Source organism: Sander vitreus, chromosome 2 (genome assembly GCF_031162955.1).
Source record: "Sander vitreus isolate 19-12246 chromosome 2, sanVit1, whole genome shotgun sequence".
Taxonomy (NCBI): Eukaryota; Metazoa; Chordata; class Actinopteri; order Perciformes; family Percidae; genus Sander; species Sander vitreus.
Window position 1 is genome coordinate 37,314,147 of NC_135856.1, and position 25,844 is coordinate 37,339,990.

At 42.4% G+C, this 25,844-nt stretch overlaps 1 protein-coding gene across 1 annotated transcript; it reads right to left on the reverse strand.

Annotated features, from left to right (window-relative positions):
• Positions 1 to 25,318, reverse strand: tesk1a (testis associated actin remodelling kinase 1a). Its single transcript, XM_078267491.1, has 11 exons — positions 25,187 to 25,318; positions 23,820 to 24,634; positions 20,629 to 20,750; positions 16,918 to 16,966; positions 14,483 to 14,629; positions 12,658 to 12,740; positions 11,727 to 11,817; positions 9,221 to 9,304; positions 8,261 to 8,347; positions 7,731 to 7,824; positions 1 to 4,122 (listed from the first exon to the last, which is right to left on the reverse strand). The coding sequence occupies exons 2-11, from the start codon at positions 24,024 to 24,026 to the stop codon at positions 2,891 to 2,893; spliced, it is 2,196 nt and encodes a 731-aa protein (XP_078123617.1). The 5' UTR covers positions 24,027 to 24,634; positions 25,187 to 25,318; the 3' UTR covers positions 1 to 2,890.
• Positions 25,319 to 25,844: the final 526 nt, after the last annotated feature.

Below are 25,844 nucleotides of genomic sequence, written 5' to 3' on the forward strand. Positions count from 1 at the left end.
AATACGTGTACACGGATCAGATATTACAAGACAAGTCTCTCTCTCCTAACAAACCGACAGAGTCTCACCAGGCATCTGATGCCGCTATGTTCAAAACCTCTTTTTATCCATTTCTGTCCCATCTTCTGGTGGTGCTGTCATCAGTTTGGATACAGTCCAGATCTTAACACGATGTAGCACAATATATGAAAATGTTACCTTGGCTTCTCCCATTCCCAGGTCAAAAGAGACAAGCTGTTATTGTTGGGATTTGCTACGTTGCATTCCATTTACCAAAAGTATACATCGATTACAAAATGTTTTACGATGTTCATATTACTGAATACCTGTGTATTTTCTTAATCTTCTAGAGAGTTGCGTGAGAGCCAAGGACATTTTCCATTGTCATCTCTGCTTCCCGTGGTCAGAGGAGACCTTTTCTCAGTTTCCAATATCCCATACTCCCTTTATAATATCTCATCACTCTAAAAAACCAGATGGCCTCTCATAACCCAGAGAAGCAGAGATGACAATGTCAGCTCATGAAGTCTAAAGGCTCTCACTTTATTCTCACAAAAAATATATAGATCCTACACCGTACACAGTCCAGCCATAAGTTTTTACCTAGTCTTTTTTTACTTGAAATTACTGTTTCTGTGTCTCAACTTCATCATCTCCCGAGGGCAGCACTTTTTCACTTTCATCTATTTAGTAAATGTTAAAAAAAGAATTCAAAACCAAACAGAGGATTATGCACAACCACGTCTGTTTATTACCAGATTATTGCACGCAGTTGTATAGAAGAACAAACATAGAAATGAAGCGAAAAATCAAGGTTTAACATCAGAAATGAAGGGATAAAGGTTATCCTGCAAGTATCCATCACTCTACCCTTCGCTCAAAAGCACATACACACACAGTGTGTGGAATGATCTGTATTCTGTACAAAAAAATATGCATACCTGCTCCACATACCATTTTTAAGTTACAACAGTGTGATTAAAATGTCCACACACAAGATGAGGGGGAGTAGATGTGAAAGGATGGTGTTTAATTTGTTGGGCCAGAAGCACACACACATATAAACCAGTAGCACAGATTTAAATAAAGCACCATTAAATAAAAGCCTGGTGTCTTCCTGCAAGTGCAAAAGAATGTACATGATAAGCCCAAGAGTTTCTTCCTTTAAGTCCCCCAAGCAACAGATATCAGCTTACACACACACACACACACACGCACGCACGCACGCACGCACACACACACACACACACACACACACACACACACACACACACACACACACACACACACACACACACACACACACACACACACACACAAATTTAGGAAGTAAATCATCTTGATTCATTATATAAATATTCCCCCTGTAGTTATTGTTCAATTAATTAAATAGAATCAAAAACAGTGTTGTTTTTTTAAATATGGTTTTGGACCTGCACACTGTGCTTCACATGTTTGTGTTAACTCCATATTGAAACCTGGGCTTAACAGTGCAGTGTGTCCATCACTAGTGGGCCTAGGGATGGGACTCTAGAACTGGTTCCAATTCTTTTTATCAATGCTGGCATGTTTTCTGTAAGTTGCCCATTGCAAAACAATGACGCCAAACTCATGCATCTATGCCACTACACTGAGGGAGTCATGGTGGAAAGGAAGAAATGGTCCAAAGCATGGTTTCATTTCACGAAGGAACAAAGGTGTGTCTAATGTCTGTAAAATGATAATTCCAAGTAAGAGTGGAAACACCAGCAATATGCACAGCCATCTTTCTACTCAACATTGGCGTAAATTCCAGGAATGTTCTGTATTTGACCCTCTACGCATGAGTGCGATGGCACTTTAACCACCAACCTACTACTGTTTGCTGGGACTGCACGGAATTATTAACACACACAGATGCTAGGCTCAGTATTGGGTTCTCAGTGTTTACGAAGCAACATTTAGGGTGACTTCGCACCACAGCTGTTTGGTCCGTTTTGACCGAACCCTGGAAAGGCCGTTGGAACTTTGTTCTGCTTGAAGGAGGTCTCGGTTCCCTTCCAAGTGCACTAGAGTTCAGTTCACTTTAGCTGAGAATGATATCCGACCCAAATATAGGACGTGAACCAAAAATAGTGCACAAACTAGCCTGCAACTTCAACTTTGCACACAATTTATGAACTCCATAAATTGTGTGCAAAGTTGAAATATATAGAATAAAATAGATGGTTTAAGGGACGATACATTTCAAATCCATAACTTATTATGACCACATATTGCTCATCGTCTGGGTGACAACACATCATCGTCTCTCTCATCAGGGCCCGCCATCTCCTTCCCTCGCTGTCTGTCAGCTGCTCGTATTGTTCGCCGTCTTCTAAAACAGTGGTTCTCCAACTTTTGTCAATAATGGACCCCCCCAACCCCCCTTTGAAATATCTTTTTTAGCCAAGTACCCCCTGACCAGTGCAAACTCATTTGGTAGAAAAAGGCCTAAATAAAGAGGTACATTATAGTGCTGAACCATCAGTGTCTTGTAACTGAAAAACACTTAAATGCTACATTTCAAATGCTGAATGTTTCACTTAAAGAATTCATTATTATAGTTTAATTATTTTAGGAATTAGGCATGACTGATATTTTATTAACATTTAAAAAAGAATCTCACGTACCTCTGCAGTAATCCAAAGTACCTCTATGGGTACTAGTGCCCTCATTTAAAAAACACTGTCACTCTGATATTCTGTCCAATAGACCAGCGACCGTTTCAACCGCGTGACATTTGTTAATGAAAAATGCAACAGCGTTGCAACTTCACACCCGAATTGCACCAAGTCTACTGAACTACAGGTGTGAAAGTGCCCTTAGTGTTACTAAGTTTGTAGTGCTGGTGCATCCCCCGTCAGCAGGCTTATCTCTGGGCCTCCGGCAGGGACCGGCCAGGCTCACATGGCACCGTGGGCCCACCCACTACGAGTCCATTTGTGCTTCGACACAGTAGAGCTTTGGTGGCTGGGGCGGCTGTGGTTGACGAGGAAGCGCTGCCACCGGTTATGGTACCGTTGAGGTTTTGGTAGAGTCGCCGTGGTAACGAAGCCCTTCGGCGGGGGGCGGGCACAGCAGCTGAACCCCGGAGGCACACAAAGGGAAAACTCAGACCCACCAGACAGCAGCCTGGACAGGAAATGACCTCATCCTGCTCAGAGGTGCTGCTAGGGCCAGAGGACTGGAGCTGGGAGCCGCTGTAACCATTCGCACGCTCTCCTCCACCCCACCGCACCTGCTGACCAATCACAAGGGCTGAGCCGTTGTTGTTGTCCAGTCGTGGCAGAGCAGGCAATGTGCGCGGTCCATTGGAGATGGGGAGTCGCCAGCCATTGGTCTGTAAGGAGGAGGAGCAAGTGGAGGTGAGCAGGGGTCTTCCAGGTGAGGAGTCAATGACTCCCTCTGCTGGCTCAGGAGACTTGGTACAGTCCATGGGTTCTGTTAGATGTACCTCCTCTTCCTCCTCTTCCTCTAACCGCTCCAGACACACCATCTCCAGCTCTACAGAAAGACATGAATCCTCTTCCATCCCATCCTCCTCCGTTAACAATTCTCTCTTGTCAGTTATCTCCGTTTGCTCTACCTGCAACCTCTCATCTGCCTCCTCTGACGCCCCTGTCTTCTTCCTCATGTGGTCCCCCACATCCTCCCCTGTCCCTCTTGTACTCGCAACTCTGTTGTCTTCTTCATCCTTTACCTCCTCCTTCCCCTCCGTGTCTCTTGGCAAGGCTACAGTCCAGCTGAGCTCTGGAGTACAGGGGAGCGACTGGCATCTCCTCGGCAGCGCTCGCGTGCCTGGCATCCCTCGGAGCAGGTGGGGGGAGGAGCAAGGGTCGCGAAGCGCCGGGAGGGTAAATGTCAGGGAGATGACGGACTTGCTAGGTGTGTCTAAAAGTTTACACCGCCCCCCATTCAGGTCCTGTCTGAGAGAGAAGGGGTTGACCCGCACAGGGGTCCCGAGGAGAAGAGGCGCCTGGGTGCCCGGGGATAACGTGTCCGATTGGCTCCTCGCTAAGCCTTGCCGTTGCTGGCTGCGGTCACCCGGGTGACAAGGAGAGCTGTGGCACCGGTACGGGCTGACGTCTGCTGCCACTGGCTCTGAGCAAGGGAAGGAGGGAGACAGACATGTAAGTGAAATAGAACATGAACACAAAGACAAATGACACTGGGAGTTATTATCTGGTGTATAATATGGTGTTAGGGCTGCCGCTGGCACCTTTCTCTGTCTTTAACTGTTTGTTATTATTTGTAACATGCCAAGTAGGATGTGCGTTCTCCAGTCAGGGATTGGCCCAGTTAGTTTGATCCCTCCCTCTTCCTACTTGATGCTAGAGGACACTGATTGGAGCGGCACCCTGTTTCCCCTTTTAAATTAAAATATTTAATCGCGATTAATCGCATTAATGTCATAGTCAACTCGCAATCAATCGCACATTTTTATCTATTCTAAATGTCCCTAGATTTCTTTTTGTCCAATTATTTTTTTCTCATTTTAATGCTCTTATCAACATGGAAAAGTGGATCGGTTTGCTTTGTGCTTTTGTCGCCTGGCTTTGACGAGGGGGCGCAGAATTGGCATCAGCTGTATGCTCGGCCATCAGCTGTGTACTTCGTCATCAGCTGTGTGCTTGGCCATCAGCTGTGTACTTCGTCATCAGCTGTGTGCTTGGCCATCAGCTGTGTACTTCGTCATCAGCTGTGTGCTTGGCCATCAGCCGTGTACTTCGTCATCAGCTGTGTGCTCGGCCATCAGCTGTTTACTTGGCCATCAGCTGTGTGCTTGGCCATCAGCTGTGTACTTCGTCATCAGCTGTGTGCTCGGCCATCAGCCGTGTACTTCGTCATCAGCTGTGTGCTTGGCCATCAGCTGTGTACTTCGTCATCAGCTGTGTGCTTGGCCATCAAGTGGTATTTCAGACTGGACGTGCTGCGATGATAGCTCAGTTCACAACGACAAAACACACAGATCACTTTGGTCTTGTCAATGGAACCATTTGGCAACTTTTTAAAAGTAAACTTTCCATTCAAAATTGTATTGGCATCCAATATATATATATATATATGGTGTCTGATCGTCACTGGCTGCAGCTGTAATTTTCCTTGATCAGCCTGCCAACATGACTCTGGTTGTGCTTTGTTGAATGTTTTGCTAAATGCTTGTTGAATATTTGTTGAATATTAAGTAATTGCATGTGTTTGATTTGAGGTGCTTTGTAAGGTGAGACTACCTGGGAGACTGGGCCAGGGTTCAGTTTTAAAATACTGATACACATCACATTCCTAGATATTTTTTATGTTGGTTTCACTACGTTTTAGGGGTGCTGTTTTCTTGTGTTTTGTTTCTAGGTTTGTTTGTATATTTTAGTGGTTTAGCTCTTATTTTTTTAAAGTCCTTTTTTGGTTATCTTTGTTTCTTTGTTTTAAACAGCACCCACGCGCCCTTTCTTTCCTTTGTAGTTTGTGCACCTGTGATTCTGAGCGAGCTGGGTCGTAACATTTGGTTATGCTTTTAGTATGTTACATGCATACTAACATTCCACTATTATTCCGAATATGACAATATTCCAAACTTGACACAGGTCATGTAAACTGCATATTCCGTTTGGACATTCCGAATAAAGCCTTTTTCCGAATATGGCATTTTCATATTACGACACGTGGGATATATGCCAGTATTAGTCGGGTTTTAGAAGAATTGTTTGGACATTTATACAGCACATTCGGAATATGTGTTGTTGTACGCAGACCAAGCAGCCAACAGTTTGCAAGGCTGCGGTAGAGATGCACGGCCAAAAGAAAAGCCCAAATCTCTGGTCAGAAGAAGAAACACACCTACTTTTGAACATTATGAAAGACTTATGTTAGGGTGAGCAGTGTGCCTTTTTAGTAGTCTTTAGTACTTTCTTCTTTTGTTTTGGCTGGCTGGTAGTGGGCGGGGTTATCAGTTAACCGCAGGTGCTCGGAGTTAATAAGTAGAATGAGTCTCAGCGAGCTAAAGAGAGACTTTTGTCGCGGAATCACGGATGTTGTGTGTAGCTCTCGACACTGAAGAGACATTTGATTTTTGAGCACCTTTGACGGTGGCCTCGAAGCCTGAACGCCTTTTATTACCAGCTTTGTTTTCTTTTCGACCAACCACTAATAACTTGAACGAGACACCAGTAACAGCAGAAGACGGGGCTGGTCGCTCGTGTGAAGCTGCTGACAGAGTTAGCTGAGGTCGTGGTTCCAGGTAAGCCCCGCTCAACCCACTGCCAGCACACTTTATGTTAGGGAATGCATTGTTATCCTAGACATCTTAAGAGGCGTTTTGAGTCATTCCCGTAACACTTAGGTTTCAACAGGTTTTTGAATATGTGCCAACGGTGACCTTTTCATCAAGGTGGTTGAGGAAATGAAAGAGGGAGACTGTGTTCACACGGTCCAACAAGTCAGCCACCGGTGCATAACTTAGAAAAATCCTATTTTGCATGGCTACATATAAACTGGAATATTAGTGAAATATAAACTTTCATTAGCTATGATAAAAGCTTAGCTGGAATTTTGTCTTTTTTGGAATAGTCGCAAAAACCGGAATATTATGTAGACTTAAACCTAGTCTCTATCTTTGAGGTGGAAAAAAAACACAATACCAACCAAACTATGTTACTGCTGTTACTTCCTCTTTTTCATCATATTCTTGTACCAGAGTGAATCAGAAACGGTATGGTTTTAATTGTGTGCTACTGCTAATGAGATTTTGGAGAAGGTGTCATGCTTAATCACATGTTCAAGATTCCTAGCCTGGGAAAACCCCGACGAACTTCCGGCAAATTTGAGATTTGCTCTGTAAGTCCGTCTGGCCGAGAGCCCATTCAAGCCCATTTCCAATTTTTCCAAATCGAGGCACCAATCACAACTGTTGAGGCGGGCTTTACACAACGCTCTGCATCTCCTTCATCGCTCTGATTGGTTTTAGGTCTATCCAATTGCGCCCAGAGGCATTTGAGCGGCGTGCGTTGGTGGCTGTGAACGAACCTTCCCCAGAACCACTCTCAGTCACAATTGAGAAGGGTCTGATGTCAACTAGGCTAAAAGATTTCCAGTTCCAGCAGGTAAACAAAAGCAGATTTCTTGGAGAATTACCGGAAAATACCAGAATCTTATTTCCCAAGATGCAACGCTACTCTGTCTGAGTCAGCCATGAAGTAAGCTAACTCTCTGGGGGAAACCATCCAACGTGTGAGAAGCTGTAGCAACTACTCCAGGGTCCTGTGTCAAATGGCTTGTGCTACTTTTATTCAAAGTTTGCTTGGAAATATTCACCACTAATATTACCTGACATGATAAGGGCCTTAAATAGGTCCTGCTTTATAATCTCATCTCAAGGTTCTGTCTAATATGTCTAATATGCAAAGAGGAAAAGGGAAGTAGCCCCCACCAGGTTATGATGGCTGTATGAGTGGTTATCACTGGCTCCAGCCCAGCTGCACAGTTATTCAAAGGTAATGCACACCCTCTGGCTAATCAGAATGTTGGCCATCTATGCTATATTATATCTATGATGCATTTCCCTCCCCTCCCTACCCTAGCACTACACTTACTATGCTCAAATATAGGGGACAGATCTTCAGAGAAAAGCCGTGTAAGCTGGGGGAGCACCCATATCAAAAGTGCTTTTACCCTTATGAAGACATAAAAAATGGAATTATATTTGGTCCTTTTACCGAGTGCAATGGGCTTCTCTCTCTCTTCTTCTCTCTCCATGCCCTCAAATGTGAAGACGATGTCAGAGAACGAGGGACGGCTCACTGCACTCATCTGAAAACACGAGGACAAAGATCCACATATGAAGAATGTGTATTAACATCAAGAAAACATTCATTTAGAGAAGTTAGTAACATGCTGTCAACAAAGACACACAGAGTGAGAGAGAGTGGTGTCAGACAAGTGCATTGGAACTCAAAACAAGTATACACTCTGCAACCTTATGAGCAGGGCCACACAGAATTCCGCAGATTTTCAATAAATATAAAAAAAAAAAACTAAAATAAAACTCAAAATGTTGACACATCTCTGCTTCAACCAGAAAGACAGAACGCTAAATTCCACAGATTTCCATTCTGGATCATCGATCATGAAAACTGTGAAAAAAAGTCTGCAGATTCCGTTTGGGTATGCTTATGTGTGTGTGTGTGTGTGTGTGTGTGTGTGTGTGTGTGTGTGTGTGTGTGTGTGTGTGTGTGTGTGTACTTACATTACAGCAGGCGACAGCAAGGCTAAAGAATGCAGCTGGACAATCCCCAACCATGTTCTCAAATGCATCCACGTCCAGACCAAAGTCCTACACACACACACACACACACACACACACACACACACACATACACACACACACACACACACACACACACACACACACACACACACACACAGAGGTTTCAATGCAATCCTCCATGTCTTGTTGTTACGTTGCAAATATTAAATCACTGCATATCAAATATCAATAACTATAGAGCAGGGGTCTTCAACGATTTATAAGCCAAGGACCCCTTAACTAAAAGAAAGATGGATCAGGGACCCCCTACTACATATATTGTACAAATGAAGTTGCATATTAAACTGGACATACAATAAAGTGTAAAATGGCCTAAAGCCTTTATACATACCTTTTTAGAGCATAGAATACTATGCTATTAAAATATTAATTGTTGGCATGTTGGCATGAATCATGTTTTAATGTTAAACATACATGTGACACAGTGAATACTTAGGTTTCAAACAGGCTGATTTATATTTGCTAATAATATGTTGGATTCATGTTAAAACGTTTTTCCATTTTTGAAAAAACTTTCAAAACATTTATAATTAATGTGGTGGCCGCCCCTGAAGTAACTCTGAGGACCTCCTAGGGGTCCCCGACCCCCTGTTGAAGATCTCTGCTATAGAGGCTACAAATACAGGTTATAGAAAACCATTACAATCACGACTTACACGGACACATACAGACACACAGCCTTTCAGTGATGAACTATTGAACAAACTGGCTCTGTAGTGATACACTTTTCTCCTAGAGAGCAGTTTAGAACATTGACATAGAAAATATTATTTCTTATTATTCTTTCCGCCATACATATTAAAGTAGCAACATGTTTCAGTCTGTGAGGGAGCGACACACCACTACACAAGCAGAACAAATCCCAGGCATGAAGGCTACCTCTGTCCTGGGTAAGAAGTCAGGATCAGCTTCAATCCGGGCAATGATCTCACACAGGATGATGCCGTACGCAAACACATCCACCTGAGCAGAGGAGAGGAAGTGCACACATAGGTTAGGTTAGGCCTCAAACTAGATTTCACACAGCGGTAAACTGCAGCCTTATGGGTAGTAGAGGGTTGATCCCAACACAAATAGTTTGGGGTCTACAGCTTATGGTATGTGTGCTAATACTCAGTCATAAAACGTGAAAATCGTGAGAAGTTGATCAGGTTCAGCACTCCAAATCCATCTCATCCAAGCTCACTGTCAATGTGTTAAAACCAGGGGTAGATGCTTAGACTGTGTAAGTGAAGCCAAAACATCTGGATCGCCCCCTGGTGGCTGGCTGCAGTATAGGTCATTAACCAGGCCCCCTCCATGTTAGTGGATGGGACATGGACCAAACTAAAAAAATCAAAGTACATGTCAAATAAATGTTTTAACAGATGGTTTCTGTTATTTCAGGTAGTTCTGATCACACTGATGTTTGTTCAAGTGTTCATTTTCTGATAAGTTGGGTTTCATTAGCTATTTGATTCTATAAAACGGGGTGAAACGTAATAATTGACAGCTGGGATTGACTCGCGATTGGTTGGGTGGGTGTATGAGCGGGACTTTGCTATAACATAGTATAAAAGTAGCACAAGAGAAGAGCCATAAGTGTCAGTAATATCTATCTAAGGCTACGTCTACACGACTACATTTTCATTTTAAGCGTCGTTTTGAGACAAAAACTATTTCTGTCCACACAAGAGCTTTAGTTTCAGTAACAGAACTGATCTCGGTCCATATCAACACGTCTGACAACACATATCACATGACCATTCACATACACTGGGCATGCATGTGCCGCTGTAAACAGGAAGCAGACTGTCTGACATTACTCTGCGGTTGGAAATCATCATGGATAGAAAATAGGGATGCACCGAATCCAGATTTTTGGGGTTCGGCCGAATACCGAAACCGAATACCAAATCCTCCTCCCATCCTCAGTCCATTAACACAGTAAACACATTAATGAAGTAAACAACGTCCACAGCAGTGTATTTTTCATTCGGTGTAGGGCTAGCAAAGCTGCTAATGGTCGTCTGGTTAACACCTGTTCTTAGCTGTGACTGTCCTTCCTTTGCTGTACCTGAAGTTGCTGCATTCTGGCTGCTGTCTGTAGATTCCTTCATGCTCAGCTCGTATTCTTTCGGATGTTTCATACCAGATGTTGTAACAGCGGTGATGTTGTGTATTGTTTAGGGTCCTCGCCACCACGAGACAAATCGGCATTGCAAATTGAACATGTAGCTGGACTTGAATGGAAAGTGCTGACAAACAACACATTTTCTGCTCACCAGTTCCATTTTCACTTTCTCACAGCCTGCTGCATTGAACGCTCCACCTACGTAAACACCTTTCCGTAATCAGCGGCGCCGTCATTACGTCGACCAGCGTAGCGCGCGTAGTGCAAAGCAACACGTTCTCACACCCATCTCGTAAAATATGGACGCTTGGTCAGGTGCCTTTGTCGTTCTTATTGACGCTAAAAGTCTCCTTTAGCGCTTTAAGTAAACGCGCTTGGTCGGGACTATCGTCGTCCCTTTTGACGCAGTTATGTTAAGGAAAGGGTCGTGGGTGGGCGTACAGTTCTGTGACACGCGGAAGGAAAGAAAAAACCGACTATAGCAAGCGTGACAAGCGGGACACGAACCCAGCTCTCCTGGGTGAAAGTCCTGTGTTTGACCCATCTACCCCCCCAACCAACCTCCTTACGCGGAAATTGGCCCTTATGTACTACTCTCTAAATCCTATCCTATCTAACTGCTGCTCTCCCCGGTGCGTTACACAAACACGCTGAAAGACGCCTTTTTCGTTGCATCAGACGCTGACAGCCACTGTCCAAACGTCCTTATTATACGAGTTCGGAATGAGAATGGGTTGTGCAAATGTAGGGTTCGGTTCACTGGGAAAAAATTCTAAGGTTCGGCAAAAACTGAACCCCGTCAAAAAGTCCAATATTCGGCCGAAGCCGAATCCTGGATTCGGTGCATCCCTAATAGAAAATAAAGAAAATACTTTGGAGAAAGAACAATTGTAAAAAGTAAGACCAGGGATTTATTTGCTTGGACCGACGATGAGGTGGAGCTGTTACTTAAAGGTATGTAAGCCTACCTAACTGATAAGACTGATGTGCATCGTTGTTTCCAAAGGTCCTGGAGTTTTCAGACCTAAAGCAGTGTTTCCAAATGACTCGGCAATAAATGTGGCGTACCAAAACGTAGCAGTGTGGATTTGGCCTAAAGTTTGCTAACACTAACTAACTTTTACCACAGGTCATACTAGACTAAGTAAAACCCCTGAGTGTATTGAAATGACCAACGGTGTTTTTTACTGCCAATAATTCAGTAAGAGGAAGACTTTACTCCAGTAGGTGTTTGTGTGAGTTGTGCAGACACCAAAGATGAAGCAGGTTTACCTTCTCATCATACAGCTCTCCTCTCAAAACTTCAGGGGCCATCCAATAGGGGGAGCCCACGATGGCCAGAGGCTGCTTCCCCTCACCATCACTGCAAAGAAAGCAAGCTTTCCCGTCAGACACATTCTCATTCAGATACACTGCACTGGTCCAAATTTGCTGTGAGCCAGCACTATGATTTTATTTATAATATTTTGTATATTGTAGATACACTATGATGTAAAACTAGACCCCACTGTACACATAATGCAATCCAAAGCAACAGCCCTGCAACACATCTTTGTTGAACTTGTAATGTTCAATTTTGTTAACACTGGTTCTTTTCAATGCTTTGTTGTTGTATTGGTTCATATTATATTGATAATATGAACGGAGCTCATAGCACTGATCAGCAAATCACAAAGGGAGACAGAGGGTGGAGGAAACGGGGATCGCTAACAGCGCTAATGGCAACAGGGCAAACATTAGTTACCACCATGGTTAGCTCACTCACCGGGGCGACCTGGCTTCTGCCAGAGAGCAGTGTTCATCCGTGGTAAAGTTAACTGTCCCGCCCGGGACACAGCCGGTATCAGCGGTTAACCTCTGTACAAGTTGCCGTGTAATGAGCCGTGTAACAGGCGGGATAATATTAGGGCTACAAGACAAGTCATGATGGGCTGACCCTTGACCCCAAGCTTAGATACCTCTAATACTCAGCTCCTCAATGGATACCGATCTGATTTTTGTTCAAATAAATCAGCTGTCAGCTCACAACACTTTAACCTTTAACCATTTGAGTTAGACTAAATAACTAATAATTACTCATCTATTACACAGTCTCTGCCAACACATACTGTAAGGATTAGGTATGGCTCAGATGGTGATGCCAAGCTAAGAATGACATCAGAATTATTAAACAGAGGCAAGGACACCCCCCCCCCCCACTGACCTGTAGTCAGGGATCTTCTCTGCCAGGCCGAAGTCTCCCACCACAGCTGTGAACATGCCATTATCACAGCGAACCAGACAGTTCTGCACAGAAAAACAAACTATTGGTAAAAAAAAATGGGCCTATTGATGAATTTAAATACACATGTACAAGTACAAAATACATTTTCTCACTGATCTCTAGTCCAGCCATGCAGATAGTTTTGCGGACTTCCTGGGAACCTGAGAAATACGCCATTTACGTTAAAAATAACCCACCAGGAATGTGTGCTTGAACACTGTGGCGTCTTACTGGTTTCATTCAAAGGAATAAAGGCCACGCTCACTCCTCACTGCCGTGGCTACCGACACACTCAGATTGGAAACTTGTTTCCTGTCGTTAATTCGCTTTGAGATTTTCTTTTCCTATTTGTGTTGGCGACAGGATGAAAGTCATTGACCCACATCTCCTAGCAACAGTAAGGGATGCAAGAAACTTGCATTTCTTGCAATTCCCTTTGTACTTTACACGGACTTTCATTATAATGGCAGAAATATATTAAGTTTATATCACAATGTTTATTTACAATAACTTCCGGATAGAAAACTCCTGCATCTCATACATGCAATTTAAAGGCGCTGAGCAAACAGGGACGAGGAACAACTGGATATACTTTCACCTCAGTCATCTAAAATGCATGTTTTTCACTAACATTAGCTTGGAGCCTATTTACCTGTTGGGCCACAGACTAAAGAAGATGACACCACTCAGAGTAACATTAATAAAACTGGTTGTGCTTTTGGATAGAGGTGCACCAGTCAGATACTCAGGACTTGTATCAACCCAAACTTTATTATAAAATTAAACAAAAAAAGAGAAACCTTTTTGCCACAACATGAACATATTATCAATAATAAATAAACAAATGACATTGTGTACAGGCTAATATTGAACTAACTAAAATGCAAAGGAATGGAAAGAACAAAGACTTTTTAGTGCAAACTGCATAATGACACAAACCTTTAACAATAAACTTGAACTAATGGAGAACTAACTTAAGTGCAAAATAATGTAATTGAGTTGCCTTGTTGCTGAAAGCTGCTGTAGAAATAAAGTTGCGTTGCTTTACAACCTCAGCCTGTCAGTCAGTCCCCAGGGCATAGAAACCACTGTTGTGCCTGCTTGTCTCAGAGGAAGTGTAACGTCAACAGCACCGCGACCGCTTTCGCCTCTCCATTAATATATCACAGCAAACGCTGTCTGCGTGAAGTTTGAAAAACTGGAATCACGCTTGAAACCACTTTATCGGCATCGCCGTGACTCACTGTGACTTCTACAAAACTGCAGAGCCGACGTAGTTTGCTCGAGTTTACTCCGTCCGCACCTCTGTGTGTGTGTGTGTGTGTCGGAGCTCCACTCTCTGTCAATATGCAGAGAGGACAGATAAGCTTGCGCTTACGCACTCAGACACTTTTGGAACCGAAATTTGGCACCGAAAGATAAATAATTTTTGGAGACTCGGTCGGTGCCATAAAAGTATCGACGTTCGGTGCCTAGCGCTAGATGTCGCTGTTCCTAACACTAGATTTGGTTTATCAAAGACGCTAGCAAACTAACACAGGACAGAAAATAAGGACAGTAGAAACATCAGACAGGTCAGACCTCTGTGTTTAATTGTATAACCTTAAACTGTGCATCCCTATTAAAGTCACCTGCCATTGTCTGCCTGGAAGTGATTTTTGTGTTAGCGCATCATCACGGTGATTCGGTGTATTGTCTCCTGGTAAAGTTAGTCTCTGTAAATAGATCAATGTAGCTGACGTAGCCCTCATGATGAATGCTGTACCTTGGAGGTGAGGTCTCTGTGGAATATGCCCTTGTTGTGCAGGTACTGCAGCCCTCGGGCGATATCCAGAGACAGACCGATCCTGACGCACCACGACAGGTACAGATCGCTGTCCAACAGCTGCTCCAGGTTGCCTCCGTTTATATACTACGGAGAGAAACAGTAACATGTCTTCAATTAATCTGCCTTTACACATGCTGACACACATAGACACCAAACACATGAATAAGGCTGCAACTAATGGTTAATTTAAAGTCGATTCATCTTTTGATTATTTTCTCAGTTATTGGATTAGTTGTTTGGTCTATAAAATATCAGAAAAATGGTGAAAAATGTCGATCAGTTTCTCAAAGCCCAAGATGACGTCCTCAAATGTCTTGTTTTGTCCACAACACAAAGATATTCAGTTTACTGTCACAGAGGAGAGAAGAAACTGGAAAATATTCACGTTTAAGAATTTTTAATTTTTTTTTCAAAAAGAATGACTCAAACTGATTAATCGATTATCAAAATAGTTAGCGATTAATGTAATAGTTTCCAACTAATCGATTCATCTTTGCAGCTCTAGATACAAGCACAGTTTATAATGTTGCCATGCTCATCTATGTCACTGGTACTAAGAATGCTTAAATCTTTTTTGAACTGAATGAGGGAAAAAGTGATCTGGAACAATGTTTTCGGAGTTGCTTAAACGTGGATGCGTCAGTCTGGCTGTGCTTATTAATCTGCCCCATGGTGTATTTTGTGGAGGTGCAGATCATTGTACTGTTATTCTCTACTCTGCTTTGACCCTGTGATGTGTTTTAAATTTTCGCGCCGTTACTGTGTAATGTAAATAACGGAGGCTCTACAGCCCAGTTTGAGTGTGTAAATTTTTTTTATTTAACGTTTAGGAGCAGAGGGTCAGATAGAAGAAAACATAGACCAGAAGCCAATTCATGTAATATTGTCTTCTGCAAGTATGTGTATCTCTTTGTTAGATGTCATATCATTTTTGTTATCTGTGCAGTCACCCAAACCCACGTACTGTTTCACTTTACCCACTCAAACTGTTAGAAAGTATAAAACAATGTTTCCCTGTCTATTTTAAATGCTCTTACTCGTACTATGCTCGTACTATATTTTTAGATTTAAACAAACTCTGACTACCTTTAAAACCAGGATCAATACTTTGATGTTCTCCAATGCCATTCAAATTGACCTCAGGCACATATTGCATCAATCAAGTAATTCTCTTTCTCTTTACACACAATGTAAGCAGTGGTTTCTATTCATTCTGTACTTTAATGTTTAATGTGGTTCATGCATGTTATAAAGCACTCTGAATTGCCTTTCTGTATAATATGTGCTATTCAAATAAACTTACTTTGCCATCTCTTGGCTCTTGTTTATGTTTACTTGTTTACATAGGTCAATGAGCAAATGATGGAAATCTAAAATGGCCTATATTAAAGAAAAAATTCAAATGACTATATTATTAATTTACTATATTAATAAACAGTAACATATTAGTGAACCAGTACATTGTGAAATAATTTTAAAAGTAATAACTAATAGTTTATAATTATAATTTGAGGTACTAGTCTTTTCTTTTCATGCCACTTTCTACTTCTACTCTACTACATTTGGCCTTGACCAACTGCCACTTTGCTCGTTTGAAAGCCATGATGTCTCTCTCTTTCTCATGGGAGGGCCAAATTCTCTGAGCTTTCATTTTCTCAAAGGCAGAGCAGAATACCCAGGGCTCTGTTTACACCTATCACCATTTCTAGCCACTGGGGGACCATAGGCAGGCTGGGGGAACTCATATTAATGTTAAAAAACCTCATAAAGTGAAGTTTTCATGCCATGGGACCTTTAAGAGTTGAGTAAGACACTATACCGTAATGTCAGTTTTATTTATGTATCGTAGAAAACGAGATCACTCAGACAATACAGTCTTGTATTGAATTGCATTTTGCATTGCAGCCCCCTCCCTCTGGAACTCCCTACCCATACACATCTGTGACTGTACTGACCTGGACACATTCAAAACCCTCATCAAAACACACCTCTTCAGATTAGCTTTCCACATACAATAGTCTTACATTTCTCACCTGATAGTTACTGGTTTTATTGTTTTTAATTGCTTTTAATTATTATTGCTGAGGAGCAGAGGTGCAGATAGAAGAAAACATAGACCAGAAGCCAATTAATGTATTATTGTCTTCTGTAGAGCAAATCAATTTTGGAAAGCGTGAGTTGAAGTTGTCTCCTCCTCCCTGTCCACATCCGTCAACATATGAAAGAAACAGGTTGGAGGAGAAAAAGGAAAGGCCACAAAGAATGGAAGAGCCAGACTCAAAGTGAGAAAAAAAAATTAAACTCTCCAGATTTTGAAGAACTAAAGAAAGCTGTCAATATTAAAAGAATAGAGATATGAGTGATGGTTTTACCTCAGTCAGAGCGTGGAGTTGACCTTCGTGCACACAAACCCCAAGAAACCTGAGAGGGAGAGGGGAAGAAATAGGATTTCTTTTTAATTCTGTAGGCTGTATTCTGGAATCAGGGTTGCCCAGGGTCTGGAAAGTGCTTGGAGTCAAAACAATAATAATCAGAGTAATAATAGAGCTTAAAAGTCCTTGGATTTAGCCAACTGGAATCTCTGACTTTGAGCCTTGTGCGATCTGTCATCCGAAAATTCACCTAGCTTGTTTGGATACCAAAAAAGTACAACCTAACAGGTACTATCCACAACTTTTGCCAATGGAAAACCAAAAAAGAGCGAGTAGAGTAGAGCCATGCCATACCATGCAGTGGAAATGCAGCATAATGTCATTTTTATACATCTGGAGCACTGGGCCAAGCTTAGATACACTTTCTTCCTAACTATCACTCTCCAGGTAGGCTACAAGCATAAAGCAATGTGCTGTTCACTGTGCTGTGTCAAACTTAGTTTCAAGTATGACCAAAACAGGAACAGACATCCATCAAAAGCAGTCTAGCTAATTTATGATGCAATTTGCTAAAGAAACTATGGAAAAATGCTAAATCTGTATGAAATGGTGGATGGGGAGGTACGGGACACGAGGACTTTGCAGAGAGAGCTGGAGGTGCAACTAAAGCAGAACTCTGGTTCTTACCTGAAACTTTAAAGAAGTACATTATAAGATATGGCACACCACACTGTTTACTCATCGTTACACTTGAATTAACTGATGCGTCTGGATCAGAAAGTAACAGGGCTCCAGACTAACGTTTTACCTTGGTTGCACTGGTGCGCCTAACTTTTTTATTTAGGTTCACCAGCGCAAAATTTAGGTGCACCCAAATTTTTCGTCACGTCGCCGTTAACGCCACAATTTCAAGGTCACCTTTTTATCACGCTCCATATGCATTCATCTATATTATGTTAATGATTTTAAACAACAATTGGAGTAGGTCAATACTTTTTTTCATTTGAAGCACAATTATACTGTATATAAAAATAAAAATATTTAAAAAATAAATAAAAAATGTTTAAAGTGCTTCACTAAGAAAAATAAAACATTTCAATATAGAAAGTGCTACTGTTTAAAAGTGCTTCCCTGAACTGAGACCTAACATTTCATGCCCCCCCTTGCTGTCGCATGCCCCTCAGATGGCCAACACCTGTCATTTGGCCTTCTTCCCCTTTGGCCTTGGCTAAACCAGCTTGCCACACTCCCTAGCATCAAATCTTCCAAACTGGAACCCCAAACACTGATTCTTGTCGGATGTCCTACTACTGCAGGGACTAGAAAATCGTAATCTCTGTATTTTTGGCTGGATGGCGACACTCGCATATGTATCTGTATGCAGAGTCGGGATAAATGGACTGGGTTTTGAGTCAACTAAAACCACTTTTTCACAAGCTCTTTTATTAAAACAGATTGTGATTAAAATAAAATGCAAAGACAGGGTTTCCTTCCCAGTTTGAAAATATACAGCTCCAACACATGTAAATGAAAATGATCTGAAATAAATAGCCTAGGATATATTTAAAAATATACCTATATCTCTGAGAAAGCTCCTTCACTTGTTTTCAACAACAATAACAGACTGATTAAAAGAGAAAGAGGACGCCCGGATAGCTCAGTTGGTATGTTTCAATAAGTATAGTGTATGTGTATACATTATGTCATATATATATAAAGAGGTTTACTCTGACCTGCGGCCCTTTCCTGCATGTCATTCCCCCCTCTCTCTCCCCTTTCATGTCTTTAGCTTTCCTATCAAAATAAAGGCCGAAATCTTAAAAAAAAAAAAAAAACAGACGTACAGACAGAGGGAGACAGAGGGAGAGAGGGGGAGACAGAGGGAGAGAGGGGGAGTGCGATGGACTGAAGCGTATGCTACTCACAGAGTGATGGCTGACTCATTATGAATGGGTCCAGCACGGGTCAAATGCGCTTTGGCGGGTCAGCGGCGTTACACACGTCTTGTGTAGGCTATGAAATGTCTGTATCGTCACTGCGCTGCATTTTTATGAACTATGATATTCTGGCCATGGGTCCCATCTCTCGCCCAGGTCCAGCAGGCTCCGTCTCACATTACTCAACACGCTGAAGTTAGTTGCATTTAATAACTTCTAATGTGTCTTTCGCCGTGGCGGAAGCAATAACAGAGAGTTACCAGCGGAAACACTGGTACCAATACAGGTTTACCCCTCTCATACTTAACAATATACAGCTGTGTTGATAACAATTAAAACTGTAGACAAATGTCAGCAGTTTGGACCGGCGCTGTGTCTCTCCATGTTGCAGGGGAGCCGTGTGTGAGTGAATGGGGGGGGGCTGTGTGGAGAGTAAGAGGAGAGATCCAAACACAGGCACGGCTTTACAGAAGGAATGGGTCATGTAACGCAACGTTAAACCATATCGATATAAACGACATCGCTTTGTTCGTGGAGAGGCAGCGGATGCGAGGACGTTGGGTGCACCGGTGCGACCTAGGAACATTTTTAGTCGCACCCTTACAAATGTTGTCGCACTCTAGAGCCCTGAGTAAACAGGCTGAGTCTTTTAAAGGAGAATTCTGGTCGATTTCAACACGTAGCTCTGTTGTTTGTACCCAGGGGGCTGTAGACGTGCAGTAGATGTGAAAGAAATGCATAAAAGTTGTGCTAATTCAGCTCTGTTTAGTTCGACAAGTGCGAGTTAGTAGACGAGTGCTTAGGGACCGTCTGCAAACTACAACACCGAAAAGAGATACAAATATATAATATATGATGTATATCTAACTTGCATTATAACGTCTCGCAGTTGTCACTCCATAGTTTCAGCGTCTGCACGCTACTATGACTTGCGCTAAACGACTATGTTTTCAAAAATAGACATATGCTTATTTTTTAAAAGTAAGTGATGTAGTACAACTGGCAGGAGACAAGTTATAATTGAGGTAAGTTTGGAGACACTACCTTATTTAATCATCATTAAATTAATAGATATTTTTGTATCTCTTTTCGGTGTTGTAGTTTGTAGACGGTCCCTAAGCACTTGTCTTGCCGTCTCACCACCAGAACTAAACAGAGCTGAATTAGCACAACTTTTATGCATTCCCATCACATCTACTGCAGTCAGATTCACTGTGCTCACTCAGAAGGAATCACCTCACATGGGTAGGCACTTGTAATGACATTTGGAACATGTTAAGAGGCTAAAAGCACCTTTAAAACTTGCCCTGTTTCAGTCTCCTGGGTGCTAACGCTAGCAGGAGGATAACACGGTGTAGGCAACACCGATTGTTTTCGTTTTTCTCGCTACTGACAGCACTCCAAATTTACAGACAACAGAGCTACGTGTTGAAATAGACCAGAATTCTCCTTTAACAGCCGGGAGTCAACACTGTGATCTACTGTAACGCCCACATCTTAATTATAATCGGCCTGACAGGCATAATGTGTGTCCCTGCCTTAAGTGGACCAGTACAACAGTACATATGTCCCCTGGAACCAGATTAATAGGTGTATTAGCAGTATTTGTTAAGGCTGGGGGAGACTGGTTTCACTGCCTCCATTGTAACACTGAATGATAGAAGGAGGATTACAATAAAAGAGGCAACACTGACTGAACCTGATCAGAGACAAATCACACTCATTGTATTGATCTAAACCCACCTGGCAACATATTATATAAATTAAAGCCTACCTGAGTATGTTTGGGTGGCAAAGCCTGTTCATGAGCTGCACTTCTCGTAGCATGTTAGCTTTGTTGCTAGCCAGCGTGTTCATTTTCAGGGCCATCACCTGCCCTGTGATCCGATGCTGCACCTGGAAAACAACCAGAGAAGGTGTGAGTTGCTGAAGTTCCAGATTGCGTTTTATTTAAGTGAGTTTCAGTTCAGTTTTATTCACAAAAGTTAAAAAACAAGTACAATCAGAAGGCATAATGCAGATATGTGAAATGGGACAACCTGGTAATCTATTTAAAGCTTGTGTATAGGGCCCCAGACACTAGCAAATAATACACATTATAAATACTATTATATTATATTGTTTGGATAAAAAAAGGAACATGTTTTATACAATAACATTGACAACCTACAAAAAAAAAAACCTAACTACCCTAACCCTACTTAAGTGGTCCCAAGCCATTTATTCCATCAGTCTAAGCATTGGTTAGAAAGATAAGATGCTATAAACATAAACATATTCCAAGTGAAATAACAGTAGAATAAAAAGATATCAGAATCACTAGTTTGCTGATCGCACCTCTCTCCTTTTTGCATATGCATTTAGGGGAAGAGCAAATTATTAAAAGGAGACATGCTAACAGATACTGCTTTGTGATTTAATGTAATGAATATGAGCTTCAATATCAACATAATACCCCTTTCCCACCAACATTAGCATAAACATGCATATGCAGGCCTTTTAGAACGGGTAAACCCACTAAAAATATTTGCCCAGTCTGGAAACAGAAGGCTAGTTTAGACCTTTATACAGCAGAGAATCACAGTGTCACAGTACATGAACATGCACATGTGAAGGTGCAAGTACAGTACAGTGACTCTGGGCTTATGTATGTAACTGAAAGGGTCATTAACTGCTAAAATGTATGTTCAGCCAGAGTGTGGACCTGCAAGTGTGTGTGAGTGAGTGAGTGAGTGAATGAGTGAGTGAGTGAGTGTGTATGTGTATATTAATAGCATAGCACTAATAGGCTTTCTGGATTTCCCACCACTCCTCCTGATCTGCACAAATCCACTGGGCCATTACTGATGCCCAGCAGCAGACAGGAGGCATGCACGCATAAACATGCATGCACACGCACGCACACACGCTGGGGTTGCTGTCCTGAAATTGTAGTTTTGGGTACAGTAGCTTCTATGGTGGTTTGGGGACGGGTTAAACAGCAATAAATGCAAAGTGAAGTGATATGACCAAATGACCTGCTTCTCTCTTTTGTTACATCCTACACAGACGCTCAGCACTATGGATACTTAGCCTACTGGGCCTTTTTATACACTTGGAAGTTCCCCTAAAATTCCCCATTTTTTAGAACTGTAAAGCTGCTGTCATGCTGCCACTCGGACACCGCCCTGACAACCGATTACCTGCTAAAAAGCATGCACCAAAAAAGCAAAGCAAAAGCAGCTGCTGCTGATACGGTCCTACCACTAGAAGATCAGCATGGTGAACTCTGTGCAGCAGAGAAAACTCTGTGCGCGTTCATGGGGCAGCACATGCTTCATACCCCCTACCATCATGATGGAAACCGATTCCCCGCTGTCGCCTTCCCCTAAATCAGTGGTTCCCAAACTTTTTCTGTAGGGTCTCCCGTTTGTAGATGAAAATATTTCACGCCTTGATAGTAAGGTGCGCCGCAATTAGCTCTTTTTACGTGAAAGACAGAGATGGAAAGAGAGAGAGAGAGAGAGAGAGAGAGAGAGAGGTGCGCAACAATCAGCTGTTTCTCCGCGAAGGGATAGTCAGCAAGACGACAATTGGCAGTTGCATCAAGTTCCTTAGATCAAACTGTGGTCACCCCTGCATATTGGTGGTTTTCCCACCAGTCCTTTCACAAACTTGTCCATTCTTTGCTAGCAGTGCAGCAGAACCCAGTATGTTGCATGTACCAGATAACAGAACCATTGATATTTATTTATGTAAACATAAACTTTAAGGTGTCATGTAAATGGACTTATATAGCTCATACAGATTTATATAGCTTTATATAGCGCTTTTCTAGTCATAACAACCACTCAACGTGCTTTTACATTGTACAGGAGTGTTCAGTGTCCTGCCCAAGGACACTTCCATATGGTACTGCAGGGCCAGGGATCGAACCGCCGACCTTCCGATTGGTAGACAACCACTCTATATCACCTGAGTCACAGCCGCCCCACGTCATCTGTTGTGAATGAATATATTACACTAATGTATGTCTGTAACTGTGGGGTTATTGAATTTTGCAATACTGCATCTCATGTTTGGATATTCTGATTAGACTTTTTTTTTTAAAGGAAATTAAAGAAAACAGTCAGACATTTTGGGAAATACCCTTGTTTTGGAGCTGACCCACTCTCCTCCACCTGAGAAAATCAATGTCAGTTTCACTTTGAGCTAAATGTTAGAATGGTAAAATAAAGGTGTGGTTCATACTGGAGCTCTCTTATCTACAATGTAAGAAGCAGAACAAACAGAATGAAGACTATATTGTTAGTGTTCTTGAAGCAGTTGGGTTACTTTGCAGTTTGTGGACACACTTACAAAGAGACAGAGTATCTACTGTCACTTTTAAGCACTTAAGCATTAAACCACTGGATGTTACCAGAAATATTCATATCATATGAGGTACTGAATAACTATAAGTATGAAGTTATACCATCCCCTGGTTTTTGATGTTGGTTTTTGGGTGTGAGTGTGTCGAGCTTTGGCTATTTCAGATAAGAGCAGAGAAATGTGCACTGGAATCCATGTTGTATGAACCCTAACCCTGAGCAAATACTCCAACAACTTACTGTACATGGTCAGGACATGTGGGTGCTGTCTGGGATATTGATTTAGTGGGCAAGAGGTGATCATTTACATACATTAAGGTGACCTCAGAAAAGAGTAGGATGCACACACACACAAAGTCAGAGGATCACCAAACAATTATTCTGAGGGAGACAGAAATGTGTGGAGCAACTTTTATGGCATTTCATCTAATAATTGCAGTAATCAACTATCTATAAAGGTTTATCAGATGGCATCACACTGTACCTGATCCACATAATAAGGTCCAATAATAATAATATAGCCCATACCCATAATAAACCAACATTGATTGTTTGATATTTTGACCAGTAATGATACACTCACAGAGGTTTGTCGTAGTTAAATCAGTAGACGTACCTTGAAGACCTCGGAGAAGAAGCCTGAACCTATCTTCTCACAGAAGAAGTCGTCGATGCGGGCCAGACTGGACACAGCGCTCCTCAGGGCTCGGTACGAGGACGGGCGAATCCGGTTTGGCGCGTGGATACTGTGGAGCGGCGGCTCGTCCGAGCCGCTGTGACCCTCCTCCAGATCGCAGAAGCAGCACTCAGCGTGGTAGTCCATGGTGCTGGCAGATCACCACGCTCCAGTTCTTTCCCACAGGGGAACCAAAATGTCTGTTAGACCGCAGTAGTCCTGAGACACCAGGTAATGGTGGCTCCCACCATCACGATGGCAGAATGACCAAAGTGTCTCCTGTGGATGCCCTAATGACCCGATAGTATATCTGTTTTACACAATACTGCAACTCTTTACAGGTTCCACCCTGATTAAAGGCTGCAGGATTATTACACAAATATAAAAAAAAATATTATCTATATTTCTACTTTAGTGAGCCATCTTTCTAATTAGTTCAGCGTATTCTCATTCAACTTATTTGAGGTAAAGGCTAGAGTCTAGCGTTCCTCCCATCCACTCTGCCAAAGTACCCCCGAGCAAGACTCCAAGTTGCCAGGGCTTCGTTGTGGCTCACCCTGCCCTTTGACGTACCAGGAAAGATGGAAAAGTCCCTTTACATCACCAAGCCGCTGCAACAGCGGATTTAGGAATTCCTGCAGCCCATGAACGTCGCCTCGCCGACGTGAGGAGGCTCGATTCCCTCCGTCATCCCGTTAGTTTGGAGGCTGAGATGACGGATGCTGCAGCTGCAGCCGGCTGCCATGTAAAGGTCCCTGTGGAGTGAAGTGTTGCAAGAATATTATAGGAAACAATATAGCACCACTGACAGGTTTACAGCAGCTATATTTCACGTTATATTACAGGAATGACAGAATGGTCGATGTTAACACCATTGTGTTATAATAGAGCCCATATGTCGCATTTAGGCTACTGCTTGAAAGCCTCCTCTGGAGGCGGCCTGTCCGCTGGCTGTATGCGGTGTAAACGGTAGCCATGAGGCTAGGAGCCACAGAGAATCACCGCTAGCAGGGCGATAAGCCATAACCTCCACTGGATAACATCGACCTGTAGGCTTACAAATAATTACAGGCCTCATTCAACCATGTTTTTGATCTTATTCTTTTTCTTCTTCTAACTGCGTATAGTAAATCATAATTTGACCGAGGCTACATAAACTGGAGACCGTTCGCGTTTCGAAATCCCATATTTCTCCCGTTCCAATAAAAAAAAAAAAAAAAACCGAGCTACTGTTAATAACGGGAGCTGTCAATGACAAGCAGGCTGCAGAGGCATAGTACGTTAGATGGCTTAACGTCTCTACTCACGTCGGTTGAAAGGAGAGGTCGATGCGGTCCGGTGCGTGAGGCGAATTGAAGGCAGAAATATCGCTCGGCGGTGTCTGCTGGTGATAATCCTGTCTGGGTTCCTGCTTCACGAGCCGCTTCACGAGCCGCTACCTTAGTGAAACAGAGCGGAGTCAAGCTAGCGAGAGTGACTTCCTTTAATTTCACAATAAAAGCTTTTCAACAAAAACCGTCGATGTATGCAGTATGCATACTAAAGTGTAGTATATGTGTAGTTTATTCATTCATTTAAAAGGCACAACTTTGACTTCCATTAAAAGATTATCTACATTACAAAAAAATATATAGAAGCATGACCTTATTGGTTACTCAAGACCTTCTGATGCTGTTAAAGGTGTCTCTTATAATATAAACACAGCCGAAAACAAGCCTATATTTTGATGACCAATCCATAAACACACAAACATTTTGCCATATCTCAAAATCTCAATAATGGCTATTTGAATTTTAAAACTTGTGACACATGTAATATTAAACACTATGTACACACATTGTAAAACATATAAGGAGTTTACTACTAAAGCCAGTCAGCAGAGTGTGTCCACAAGCTCGGTCTGAACTGCTTTCATTTTAGTGCACTTGACTACTACAAAATACAGCACTTCCTTAAAATCAACTC